This window comes from Dermochelys coriacea, chromosome 11 (genome assembly GCF_009764565.3).
Source record: "Dermochelys coriacea isolate rDerCor1 chromosome 11, rDerCor1.pri.v4, whole genome shotgun sequence".
Taxonomy (NCBI): Eukaryota; Metazoa; Chordata; order Testudines; family Dermochelyidae; genus Dermochelys; species Dermochelys coriacea.
In genome coordinates, this window is record NC_050078.2 from 37,065,410 (window position 1) to 37,079,546 (window position 14,137).

Below are 14,137 nucleotides of genomic sequence, written 5' to 3' on the forward strand. Positions count from 1 at the left end.
CAGCCTAAAAAGGTATACATGGACAAGATTCAAATCTCACACTAGATACTTTGTTATAAAACAAAATTAATAAATGTAAAAATGCATCTAAACAGATTATTCTATTTTAAATGTTTTACTGTATATTTTGATGTACTACAGAGATTCACAAGCTGTGATCCAGGGACCGCTGGGTTCACAAACTAAGTCTGAGGGGTCCACAAAAGACAGACTGAAAACTGACTGAACAGAATTCAACTATATATTCAGACAACAGATTTCCAGAGGTCTGTCTGCACCTCCATTTGAAAATTTTTAGGGATCTGCAAATGAAAAGAGGTTGAGAACCACTGATGGAGTAGTTACAGTAGAAAACAATTTCAATTAAGTGTCAGTGTTTCTTCTATCTCAAGGCAAAGATATTTCAGTTGCCTAATAAATTTCCACTGTTCAGGAACTTAGTTGTAGTTTTTCTACAAACTTTCCGTTCACAAATAATTTGCTTAACAACAACAAAAGGCAGCTTTTTGAAAGTCACCAAATTTTGGGCAGTGAAACCATTTACCAGTTTCCAGCATTTTCATAAAAATATACCAATTCAATTTTTTTTTTTTGCTTACAAAGGGCTTTATTAATGAACAAATGGCTGTATTAGTGAGCTGTATTAATGAGCAAAAACATTTTTTGTGATGTAAAAATGGAATTATGCCATTTGGTAAAATGAAAGGCCTGCAAAAACTGTTTTTTGAGATTGATCTATTTTTTTTTTTTTTTTTTTTTACTTATTACTCCACCAAAAAAATATTTTTGATTATCTACATTTTTCAAGCAGCTCTGTGATGCAGCTTAACTCCTTCTCTAACAGGTGAAAGGTGTAAGAACCAATTAGTGCACCAGTGATTGATGGATTGATTGCCTCCTGAGCTGAGGGGGCAGATTTAGGTAAGAATCATTAGGCACCTGAATCTTATACAGAATCCAAGGAATTTCAGTCGAAAGAAGACTGGACTCTTCTGTGGAGAGAAATCCACGGGGTTGGGGGCAAAGATAGGGTTTAAGCAGGCAAGAGGCTCCACAGGGAAGAGGCTAGGTTCCTGTCAGGGAGGTTCTAAGTTAGGGTAGTTAAAAGCACTTCAATGGAGTGAAAGAGGGATTAGTTCAGAAGAAAAAGGAGAAGATGGGAGGATCTAGGAAGAAACTAGGGGCCTGAGAACCAAAGGGAGGCTGTGTTAAGCACAGAGTGTGGGGAAACAGCACAAGGAGGCTTAGAGGTAGGAAGTGGCTCAGGGAAACAGCAGCATGTCTGAAGAAGCTGCTTTATACAGGGTCTCTGGGCCAAAAGCCAGAGTATAGAATGGGCCTGGTTTCACCTAGTAGCCCCTGAGGCAGGGGCATGAAAGCGCAGTGGAAAGAATATTAAGCCCAGGGTGCGACTGAAGACTGACCCCAAAAGACAGGCTTAAGAATAACCCCAAGAGGTTTTTGGACCTTGTTACCCTGAAAGGGGACTGAACTTTATGGGACTTGGCTGGAGGACTGAGCCACAGAAGACCCAGTGAGAGGTATAACTATCTACAGGATAGGCTGGTGACAAGGATCCTTTGCAGCATTGTACTCTGACATAAAGGTGTGCTGAGTACCCTACCTTACAAGCTCTAATTATAGGACTTTAAAGAGCAAACAATCAGAATTCAAGAGTAAGTGAAACACCTATCTTTATTTACTAGATATTTGAGCAAATAAAACATTGTCCTGCCTAGTACTTTTGATTAGAATATCTAGAAGTCTTACATACTTTTGTCAATAAATAACTTTTGCTCACCAAAACTTTCAGTGCAGCAAAAGTGATTTCTAATACTACCACCACTTACTTGTTTCACAATTTTTGCTGCTTCTATGTTTCTCCGGTAAAATATTTCTTTATATTCATCCATCCAGACTTCTGCAAGGCGAACTTGATTACGTGCGATCACTTGAGTGCCTTTTGGAAAAGTATGGGGGCTCTTGCTGCGAAAGACATGGCCAACAACAGAGCAAGGCATGATCTCCAATTGTCCACCACATTGCCACACCTGGTGATAGTATTTTTGTATAAGTCCATTGAAGTTAGAATTTTTACAAGGTCTAAAAACAACATATAATTTACAATTTTAATGTTTCATCTTAAGCACCCAGATAAGACCTCTAGTTCATATAGCGTTAGAAAATGGGGTTTGTTAATCAAAACTCAAATCCACAGGTGAACGTTGGAAGCATAAATTTTGGATATCAAATCCAAACACACTTTATTACTATAGTGACCAAGCCTAGTATTTATTCTATTATTTTCTGCCCATAGATTAGTGATAGCTCAGTCTTCATGTTCTTTCAATCCATGACCTCTCTGGTGAATCAGTCAACTAGGGGGACACATTTACTGGACTGCCATAAGGCCAGACGTAGGATTATATCTAAACTTACTCTGAAAGACATTTCTACATTTTCTCCTCCCCATATTTCCATTTCTTCATCATAGCTTCCAATATATTCAAAATAGTCTTTCGATATTGAAAAAAGACCTCCAGCAAAAGTAGGAGTTCTGCAAAAAGAGAAACCATTACGTTACTGATGCAAGGTTTAAACTGGCTGAAGGGCTTCTCTACCAGGGAAACTTCACTAGCATAATTATACCACTGCAGTTATAGTAATGTAACTCCCTGTGTGGATATGCTGATTCCAGAACAAACTAAACTGGAAAAAGGCACTCATGCCAGAATAAGTGTTCATACAAAGAGTTATGCTAGAATAACTATAGCTGTATATATATCTCAATACATTTTCCTATGTAGACAGGTTATTAGTTAACTTTATGCATTTTTCCATCCCTGTAAGTAACTAAATTATGTTGGCAGCACCCTCTGATCCAAACAGACAAAAAGTTGCTGGAAGGGCAGAGGGCATCAGTAAAGACGTCTGGCCTCTCTCCAATGTATTGAGATATTGAGATCAACCACTATGTGTGTTATTCCATACTGGTGCTCAGCCTAAAGCCTGGCCAGATATGACTATTCACTACCATGATACTAAGCACCCCAGCTGCTCTGGAATTTGGGGGGAGATTCACCTTTCTCTGTGGGTATTCTTCTAGCAGAATTCAGTTATATTGTCTCTGAGAAGAATTGCTCAGAAAAATTTCTTAAACCATACTAAAAAGGGTCCATTTGCCATCTTCTCAGTGATCCTTAACATTTTAATTCTGGCTTTATTCTCAAGGGTGCAATATCAGTTCAGTAAGATGTAAGGAAAATGTAAAGATGTAAGAAAAATAGTCTTATGCAGATGTGGAACTTTCTGGATCAGTAGCCATAAATAACTTTTAGGCTGTTTCCCTCATCAGTTTAAGAGGTTCTTGAAGTATATCCAAGCGTTTGTGTAGCATGTCAACTTTTATTTACAAAACATTTTGAAAGTCAAAAAAGACTTTCTAAATATAGAATTACTATTATGGACATAGTAGTTGATAAATATGGGTGCCTGCCATCTTTGTAAGATGATGAGCAAGCATACGCAACAAGCTTGTTTTCTCAGTCTGGACATTTTAACAAACTTGCCACCATCCATAAAGTCCCCACTTAGGGTATTTTTATTTTTAATTCTTGAAGCATTTCAAGATGTGAAATATGAGTGAACAGGAAAAGCTGATGCCCAGGCAGCAGAGCTAATGAAAAATATGTATTTCCTTCCCCCCCCACACTTCTTCAGTGCACCTTATCATTCAAGTCTATTATACATTCCCAAGATGCAAGATACAAAACACTATAAATAGGCATATAATAATTAGTCATTACTAATGAGTTATGACAGACAAGAGATCAAGAGTTCTTTAAGATATCAGGATGGATGGCACTTAAACAAACCAATGCAATGAACTTTAGAACTAAACACCAGAAAAAGAAAGAGAAAACAGAAAATGTGCTTGCATTCCAGGAAAACTGTTTTCACTCCACTCACACTTATACACTATTAGTCCTCCTTTGTCTAGTTTTTCTGGTAACATACATGGAATGGTTCTGCTATATTTTTGTTACCTTGCTGTGAAACAGTACTATGCCCCAGTATGAGTTTAAATAAGTGCCTGACAATAAGACAGTTTCAACCAGTATACTTTATGGAGACTGTAACTGTGTCTACACTAGCATTTTTTCTCTCTGAAATTTCTTGTAGCTGCAGATCCACTATTGCGAGTGCTAGCATAGACAGGCTACGGGCATTCTAACCACCACATTATCTAACTCAATTCAAAACAGAATTAGATGATGTAGTAGTTAAAAATTTAACTGATAGAAATGCTCATGTAGACAGACTAACACTGCTTCCACTGCTGGAAGCAATTATGGGAAATTATGAACAAAATCTAGGGAGAAAGGCAATGTTTTTATATTTATATTTTAAAGTTGTTTGTAAAAATTTGACTCGTAAAAAAATAAAATCTAGAGAAAATATTTCAATAAGTGAAAGAGCTCAAATCATAAGACATTAAGACTTCTGATTCCAGTGCTGCTATTCCCATCCTCAGGCAAAGAAGTGCTTTGTTTAGAAGTTGCTAATTAGAATTTTTTTAGCAAACAATTTCAAAGTGAAGAATTTCAAATATTCTACAAGCTCAACTGTTTACCTAATTGGATAGGTTTCATCTTTTCTTCTTCTATTTTCATGTTCAGGAAGAGATTCCCATCCAAATGATAAACTCCAGTCAAAATTTCCTCTGTTATGGTTATGTCCATAAGGAGAAGGCTTGCTGAATTCAAAAGTATTAAGATCTATGGATGCAATATCAGGGCTTACAACAGCAGTGTAGTTCTCAGCTATTCGTGCCAACAATGGCTCTAACCAGCCATAAAAACATTCACCTATGGGGATGAGGGGGAGGGGGAGGAGAGAAGAATTAATTAAATGAAACACTGGAATTTTTCTTCACAATGAAAGTATAATGAAGGGACTATTACTGAACAGAGTCATGTTTTGTAGAATCCACACTTTTTTTTCTTTAAAAGATTAAATGTTAGCTTAGAGGCATCTAAGTGGACCTTGCTGAGTGGACTTAGATTCTGGCATAAGTGATCATGTGTCTGAAGAAAAAAAAGCAAGTGCTGGCATTAAAATAAAAAAAAAATTAGCAAAACAAACTTTTACTTAAAAAAAAGGGACCAGGAGGAGAAGAGACTGAAGTGAAGATTGGGCTAGGCCCTGGGATGACAACAAGCATGACAGAGAGAGACACAGTGAAAGATAGTCTGCAATCAAAGAGCTAGGACTGAAGATAATTAATGAAAGATTCAGCCCTATAAATTGTGACTTCAAGTGTGATGTGAATCCAAAAATTTTATTTCGAACATACAATTCTAAGTAATTGAGAAACAAAATATACTTTTAAAGCATTTTGGAATGATTTTCCATAGCAATCATTTTAGAATTTATACTGTTTCATGAACATTAAAATACTTGGTAAATAATTCTTGACTATGCTAGAAATTGTTTTTAAAAATTTTTCCTACTCTTGCATCAAATTTCACTAGTATGATCTAGCTGACTAATGTTATTAATGTGACTATTTTAAAAGTAAGTGTTGGTTAGTGCTTTCCTAATAGATGACAATTCAAATGGGAAGAGAGCCTTAAATGTAAGCCAACATAAACTGATCATATATGAAAGTTTATCAGTGTTAAAATTTATAAAATTACTTACTGACCATATACCTGCTCATGGCCTTTCAAATTTGTGAAACCCCCATAGCCATGGCTCTCTCAGTTTTAGCAAGACCACAAATCATTTCACAGCAGTAGTAGGCTGTGCTATAAGTGGTCGATGGTACCCAAGATCCACAAGAAGCTCCTGCTCAGCTACCACCAACTATGACCTTGCTGCTTCCTCTAATGAGCTACCAATAGGGTTGCCAACTCTCCAGGATTGTACTGGAGTCTCCACTCATGCAATGTCATGCAATGAAACCTTCAGAAATTCATCCAACCACAGTTGGTAACCCTAGTTAACACTGGAGCCTAGGGTTCCAGGGAGAGTTAGCTCTGCAGTATGAGAGCTCTAGTGAACTAGGTTGGATCAATAGCAAGAGACTCCTGGGTTCAGTCCAAGCTCAAACACTGACACCCTCTTACTCTAATCACTTAATCTCTCTCTGAAACTATTTCTGTATATTTACAATAAGAATAACTGTACTTAGCTACTGCACAGGAAGGTTATGACAATTAATGTATGTTTATAAAGCACTCAGAAATGTTATAGTTCATCAGAATGCACATGCAAACCCTCCAGAGCCTATGCTCCCCATTTCCTTGTACCAACTCCAAGCTGAGTTAGACCACTTTTTTCTAAATTTTGTCAACTCTTTATAGTCCCTGGCACAAGCAACTAAACACTTCTTGACAGTATTGCATTAACTTTAGCCACACATTTTTTTTATATTAAAAAGGTAAATTCGGCCAAGTTTACATTTTTAACACTGAGAAGGAAATTAAAACAAAATAAAATTTAAAATGATGGTTTATAAAATGAACACAATACAGTTTCCTAAATATTTGATATTTTGATCATACACATAGCACAGATGTACTTACAATGTGCATCCAAAAAAGTAAGCGTCTCTCCTGTTGCTACTGAAGCTCCTAATAATCGTGCTGTGATTAGACCTTTTCTTTCCTTTTGTCGGACTACCTTAACTATTTGAAATTGTTGCACGTATTCATCTAGTTTATCATGCAAGTATTCTGAAAATACAAATCAATTTCAGAGTATTCAGTAGAAACCCATTGCCTGAAATTCCTTTGATTTTTTTTTTCCTTAACTGTCAATGATCAACTTTGCCTGCTAGTATTTTAAAATACAAGTTTTTGAAAGGTTAAATTCTGCTGAGTAGCCTATGATTAAACATATTTTTGGAATTTGAGGTTCATAAAATATGTATTTGAAAAGAAACCATCCCAATTCTTAAAGCTTTAAAAGATTAAAACAATAGGTACCATTTCATTTAGATGAGTCTAAAATTAAATCAGTATTTCTGTCACAGGTAGACACAATAGTAATAAAATTGAATGCAGGCTATGTGATTATTAAGATTCTATAGTCGGCATCAAAAGCCAATGCAAGTGTTTGCAAGTCCAAATAAAATACATTTTAAAGGATTTTGCAACGTGGAAGCAAGACTTTTTTAAAAAAAACAAAACAAACCAACCAAAAAAACCAGAACAAAACTGAATTTACCTCTGACAGGAGTGACTTCTACTAAAGGGAGTTAAAAAGCAGTTCCTGTTGGTCATTACTGATTCTACTGTACCAAAAAATGATAAAATCATTCACAGTGGAAGGGACATTTTCAATAGGCCTGCATTTTGCATTTGTATCACTTAAGCACTCAAAACCCTAATGTTGCAAGCAAACTGAGTAATTGTGCATCTAGCCACCCAAATTACATACACAAATACACGTAAGTGCAGGTTTTGCATGTACATATGGGTGCATGTGCACATCTTGCAGGCATAAACAATCAAGAGCTACAATGTTTACCTGCAGTAGGAGCTCTAAATATACAGATGGGTAAAGATCTTTAAGATTTATTTCCCTCTCAGGTTTAATTTTTCTTTGAAGTTTTTGTATCTTCTCACTTCCATATTAATATTAAGTGGTCTTCTGCTTCTGAATGCACCTTATATCCAAATTGGTTGATATTCCAAATACGCGGACTTGCAAACAACCATAGGTGCATTCATCTGAATGTGTGTTCTTTCAGAAGTCTGCCTCGGTATGTCAATGTATGCAAGTTTGTAAAACTGGCTTTGTAACCATCCAAAGTATATCCACTTGTGGTTATTTAGACAATTACCTAGAGCTCCACCTTTTAATACACGATCATTTAGTACTTTTTTTAATTTTGTGGGAAAGAACGTTTCTCCTCAGATTGTCCCTCATCTTCAAACACTTTAATGAGACCATTTATGGGCCTAAAGAGGAACGCATGTATAAATGTTTGCAAATCATTGTATACGTTACCTATAATCAGAGGTTAGTAGTAGGTTGCTTTACCCTAAGACTCCTTGTTCTACAAAGTGCAATATAACTTGGTTCCCCAAGGGTTAACATGGTCACTAATCACAGTGGCACTGTTATACAATTTAAACAGTAAAAAAAATATTTAAAATATATAAACTTTGTGTTAGGGAGGTATAAACTTAGAACATTGGGATGAATAGACAAGAAATCCATATTTGCAAAATAGAATTAGAAAATACAAGGTTTTTCTCCCTTCTGTTTTTATCTTGCATGAGAGTATTAAAACTAATTAAGTAAACTTATTACACACACACACACACACACACACACACGTTTACAAACACACACTAAGCAATGAGATAACTGTCTCTCATTCTTTCTAACCATTAATGATGCAAAACAGATATCACTGACTGACTAATCACAGGTGTAATCTTAATATGGATTAATTAGAAAAGTAAGATTTAAAAAAAATTTTTTTTTCTTACCATCTACACTGGCATCATCCACCAAAATAACTTCTTTGAGGAGTATGGCAGGGGAAGTATACATCACGCTGTGTACAGTTCTTAGCAGAGTAGACCATGCTTCATTGTGAAAAACGATTATGATACTTGTAGTAGGCAGTGATGGGCAACGTTTAAATTTTTGCTCAATACATCTAAAGATTAAAAGAAGTTTTAGACTTTATATAAAATTTAATATGAACTCTAATTCAGTCATCTTTAAAAAACACCCTTTTTGTAACAGAGAAATTACTGACATTTTATTTTTCCCCTCTTATAATTTCTAGTTCCATAAGCATTGGAAAATAAAGAAATGGAAAGTGTCATACAGCATCTCAAATAGAATTCTTGATGGCCAGTTCTTAATACCTCATGAATATCTATTTGGGCAATGAAGCCACTTTTGATCCCAGGAATGTCAAGTACCTTTGAAGTAGAGTCCAGTTTTCTTCTTGGATACAAACATATATCACCCATGGAAGTCAATAGGAATTGTACATGCAGGTTTTGGCTCATCCAGTTTCTATTAGGTATTATTATACTTACTAATCATTGAAATGAGCATTATAGATTTAAGGGGACAGACAAACTGGAAGGTGGCATATTCAAAGACAATACTTTCTGAAATGCAGTCACTCAGACAGTGGAAGTCATTGCTACAAGATGTCATTGAGTCCAAGAGCTTAAAAGGGTATAGCATAATAAGAATATCCAGAGTTATAATAGTAAATACTGGAAGTGAAAGGAGAGGAAAAGTCAAATGTTTTGGAGGGAATTTACACTCTCCTTCATAACCACGCTCTAACTACTACTAAGGATTAGGAGAAGACTTTCCTTGGGGGAATTGTTGATAACTGCACCTATAACTGCAAATGATTTCTTGAACCTTCCTCTGAAGCATTTAATACTGGCTGCTGTTGGAGACAGACTTCTGGACTACACAAACTACTGGTCTGAGCCAGTACAGCATTTCTATATTCCTAAAAATTTGGGCTGTCTACATGACATTACGGACAAGATGTCTTAACAAGTCAAGGCTAATATTAAAGTTCATTTCTGTATAATATCCACAAAGAAACTATCTAAAAGATATAGTTTGTTAACTCCTAATTTCAAAACAATACACCCACAAATAAATCCACATAACATCTCAGCAACAAAACAAAAAAGAAAAGCTTTTAATTTGGTCTTTTACCCCTGATAAAAATGTTTGTATTGAAAATAATAATGGTCTGGGACTGAAAATTACCAAATTGGAAGTTAGATACGGGTTCTATTCTTGCCTGTGCCACTTATGTAGTCTATATTTCAGCATCCCCATCTGTAAGTCTGCTTAGTTCATAGGGGAGATGAAGCTTAATGCATTGACATTTTATAGTTCTTTAAGATACTTAAATGGAATTGTGTACAAGTGCAAAGCAGGAGCACAAGTCCCAGATCTGCTGGCCTACCACACTTGAGGGCTCACAGTATACCCAGCAGACAACTCCCAATTTCTCCCAAGGGAAGAAAAGATTATGTTGGATGGTTTACCCATGACTAGGAGGATTGAGGAGAAGCAGGAGAGGGCAGAAGCTATGTAACTTCTGGACAACAGAGAAGAGGAACTACAAAGAAAGGGAAGCTGCAAAATCCTTTCATGCTCCAGTCTAAAAAAAAAAAAAAACCCAAAAAATCAGTTCTACTCCTACTTGCTTGAGAGGAAAGAAAGGTGGGTGGCAGCTATTAGGCAGCCAGGTGGAACAGCACAACTTCATTTTTGCCACACATACATATCGCATCTGCATCTGAAAAAACATGCCTCAAAGACCATGTAAATGGAGGTCTTAAAACTTCATGAGAACAGATATAAACATTTCAGAATGGTTCACCAAGCAACACAGAAAACAATTTAAAGCTTTATTTTTCCAGTGTTTAGTTATTACATATCAGCCGGATAATTCTTTTTGTTCTAAACACCAGCCACTTCCCAATATGTATGCCATATAGATACTATAATTACCTATCAGGTAGGAGCATAAAAGGTTAGGTTCTTCCTGTATGTAAAAAAATGCACTCTCTGACTTTTGCCTTAGAGCTTTAATGTCTAGTTTAAACAAAAAAGGGCGGGTGTGTCACGGTTATTACAACTACCTCGACTAAGCCTTATTTTCAGATATTTTTTTTTCCAACTAAAGGATTGGTCTTTAGAATTTTTTAACATTACGGCATTTCAAATACACTTCTTTGACTGCCAGTAAAAGTACCAACGTTTTCCATGAATTGTGTAACAATGATACAGTGCACCAGGAAGTGAACTTGGATAACTAATTCATTTCACGTAGGCTACTAGCCACTAATCAGTTGACAGCTTTCAACTACTGTCATCTTGGGCATGATTATAACTAGTGACCCAATGAGAAAGAATCCCTATCTTATTACCAATTCCCCAAACCCCTACAAATGTCATTTTATTTAAATAAAATAATAAATATGCTTTTAATGATTAGTCATTTTTTCTATCACCAGCCCAGTGAAAGAGTGTGTGTGGGGGGGGCAGGGCCTCGGGTAAGGGACATGGCAGCAGTGTTCGGTTTGGTGCAATTAGAAAGTTGGCAACCCTGAAATTGTGGAAAAGCAGCATCACTTGCCCCGTAACTTCAGCCGTGCAGAACACAGTGCCATCCAATGACTCATCCATTCCCAGTCTCTATTCAAGCCTAAGTTAATTGTATCCAGTTTGCAAATTAATTCCAATTCCGCAGTCTCTCGTTGGAGTCTGTTTTTGAAGTTCTTTTGTTGAAGAATAGCCACCCTCAGGTCTGTAATCGAGTGACCAGAGAGATTGAAGTGTTCTCCAATTGGTTTTTGAATGTTATAATTCTTGACGTCTGATTTGTGTCCATTTATTCTTTTATGTAGAGACTGTCCAGTTTGACCAATGTACATGGCAGAGGGGCATTGCTGGCACATGATGGAATGGATGAGTCATTAAACAAAGTAAAACTATTTCCCCATGTTATTTCTCCCCCTCACCCCCCACTGTTCCTCAGCTGTTCTTGTTAACTGCTGGAAATAGCCTACCTTGCTTGTCACCATGAAAGGTTTTCCTCCCTCCCCCCTGCTGCTGGTGATGGCTCATCTTAAGTGATCACTCTCCTTACAGTGTGTATGATAAAACCCATTGTTTCACGTTCTCTGTGTATGTATATCAATCTCCCCTCTGTATTTTCCACCAAATGAATCTGATGAAGTGAGCTGTAGCTCACGAAAGCTTATGCTCAAATAAATTTGTTAGTCTCCAAGGTGCCACAAGTACTCCTTTTCTTTTTGCGAATACCGACTAACACGGCTGCTACTCTGAAACCAGAAACAACTCTGACATCATAATCAAAAAGGCTGACAAAGGAGGTGCTGTCGTCATCATGAATAGGTCGGAATGTGAACAAGAGGCTGCTAGGCAGCTCTCCAACACCACTTTCTACAAGCCATTACCTCTGATCCTACTGAGGGTTACCAAAAGAAACTACACCATTTGCTCAAGAAACTCCCTGAAAAAGCACAAGAACAAATCTGCACAGACACACCCCTGGAACCCCAACCTGGGGTATTCTCTCTGCTACCCAAAATCCATAAACCTGGAAATCCTGGACACCCCATCATCTCAGGCATTGGCACCCTGACAGCAGGATTGTCTGGCTATGTAGACTCCCTCCTCAAGCCCTACGCTACCAGCACTCCCAGCTATCTTCGAGACACCATTGACTTCCTGAGGAAACTACAATCCATCGGTGATCTTCCTGAAAACACCATCCTGGTCACTATGGATGTAGAAGCCCTCTACACCAACATTCCACACAAAGATGGACTACAAGCCATCAGGAACAGTATTCCCGATAATGTCACGGCAAACCTGGTGGCTGATCTCTGTGACTTTGTCCTCACCCATAACTATTTCACATTTGGGGACAATGTATTCCTTCAAATCAGTGGCACTGCTATGGGTACCTGCATGGCCCCACAGTATGCCAACATTTTTATGGCTGACTTAGAACAATGCTTCCTCAGCTCTCGTCCCCTAATGCCCTTACTCTACTTGCGCTACATTGATGACATCTTCATCATCTGGACCCATGGAAAAGAAGCCCTTGAGGAATTCCACCATGATTTCAACAATTTCCATCCCACCATCAACCTCAGCCTGGACCAGTCCACACAAGAGATCCACTTCCTGGATACTACGGTACTAATAAGCGATGGTCACATAAACACCACCCTATACTGGAAACCTACTGACCACTATTCCTACCTACATGCCTCCAGCTTTCATCCAGACCACACCACACGATCCATTGTCTACAGCCAGGCTCTACGATACAACCGCATTTGCTCCAACCCCTCAGACAGAGACAAACACCTACAAGATCTCTATCATGCATTCCTACAACTACAATACCCACCTGCTGAAGTGAAGAAACAGATTGACAGAGCCAGAAGAGTACCCAGAAGTCACCTACTACAGGACAGGCCCAACAAAGAAAACAACAGAACGCCACTAGCCATCACCTTCAGCCCCCAACTAAAACCTCTCCAACGCATCATCAAGGATCTACAACCTCTCCTGAAGGATGACCCATCACTCTCACAGATCTTGGGAGACAGGCCAGTCCTTGCTTACACACAGCCCCCCAACCTGAAGCAAATACTCACCAGCAACCACACACCACACAACAGAACCACTAACCCAGGAACTTATCCTTGCAACAAAGCCTGTTGCCAACTGTGTCCACATATCTATTCTGGGGACACCATCATAGGGCCTAATCACATCAGCCATACTATCAGAGGCTCGTTCACTTGCACATCTACCAATGTGATTTATGCCATCATGTGCCAGCAATACCCTTCTGCCATGTACATTGGTCAAACTGGACAGTCTCTACGTAAAAGAATAAATGGACACAAATCAGACATCAAGAATTATAACATTCAAAAACCAGTTGGAGAACACTTCAATCTCTCTGGTCACTCGATTAGACCTAAAAGTGGCAATATTTCAACAAAAAACCTTCAAAAACAGACTCCAACAAGAAACTGCTGAATTGGAATTAATTTGCAAACTGGATACAATTAACTTAGGCTTGAATAGAGACTGCGAGTGGATGGGTCATTACACAAAGTAAAACTATTTCCCCATGTTTATTCCCCCCACCCCCCACTGTTCCTCAGACCTTCTTGTCAACTGCTGGAAATGGCCCACCTTGATCATCACTACAAAAGGTTTCTCCCCCGTCTCCACTCCCCACTGGTAATAGCTCACCTTAAGTGAACACTCTGGTTACAGTGTGTATGATAAGACCCATTGTTTCATGTCTTCTATGTATATAAATCTCCCCGCTGTATTTTCCACTGAATGCATCCAATGAAGTGAGCCGTAGCTCATGAAAGCTTATGCTCAAATAAATTTGTTAGTCTCTAAGGTGCCACAAGTACTCCTTTTCTTTTTGCCAATACAGACTAACATGGCTGCTACTCTGAAACCTACCAACTACTGTTTCTCCACACAACCTTGCCACTCCCAGTGCTCATTTGAGCAGAGAATAATACTTCTATTGAATAGTACCAGTTCTTTT

General features: G+C 37.9%; 1 protein-coding gene across 3 annotated transcripts in view; it reads right to left on the bottom strand.

The window, feature by feature from the left end:
- Window positions 1-14,137, bottom strand: part of GALNT3 (polypeptide N-acetylgalactosaminyltransferase 3) — a 53,022-nt gene that overhangs the window by 14,080 nt on the left and 24,805 nt on the right. For all 3 annotated transcript variants that reach the window (XM_038421124.2, XM_038421123.1, XM_043505235.1), the window contains exons 3-7: window positions 8,508-8,680; window positions 6,591-6,740; window positions 4,634-4,868; window positions 2,440-2,557; window positions 1,851-2,051 (exon numbers count right to left, since the gene is read on the bottom strand). In XM_038421124.2, coding sequence (XP_038277052.1) covers window positions 1,851-2,051; window positions 2,440-2,557; window positions 4,634-4,868; window positions 6,591-6,740; window positions 8,508-8,680 — 877 coding nt within the window. The remainder of the gene's footprint in view (window positions 1-1,850; window positions 2,052-2,439; window positions 2,558-4,633; window positions 4,869-6,590; window positions 6,741-8,507; window positions 8,681-14,137) is intronic.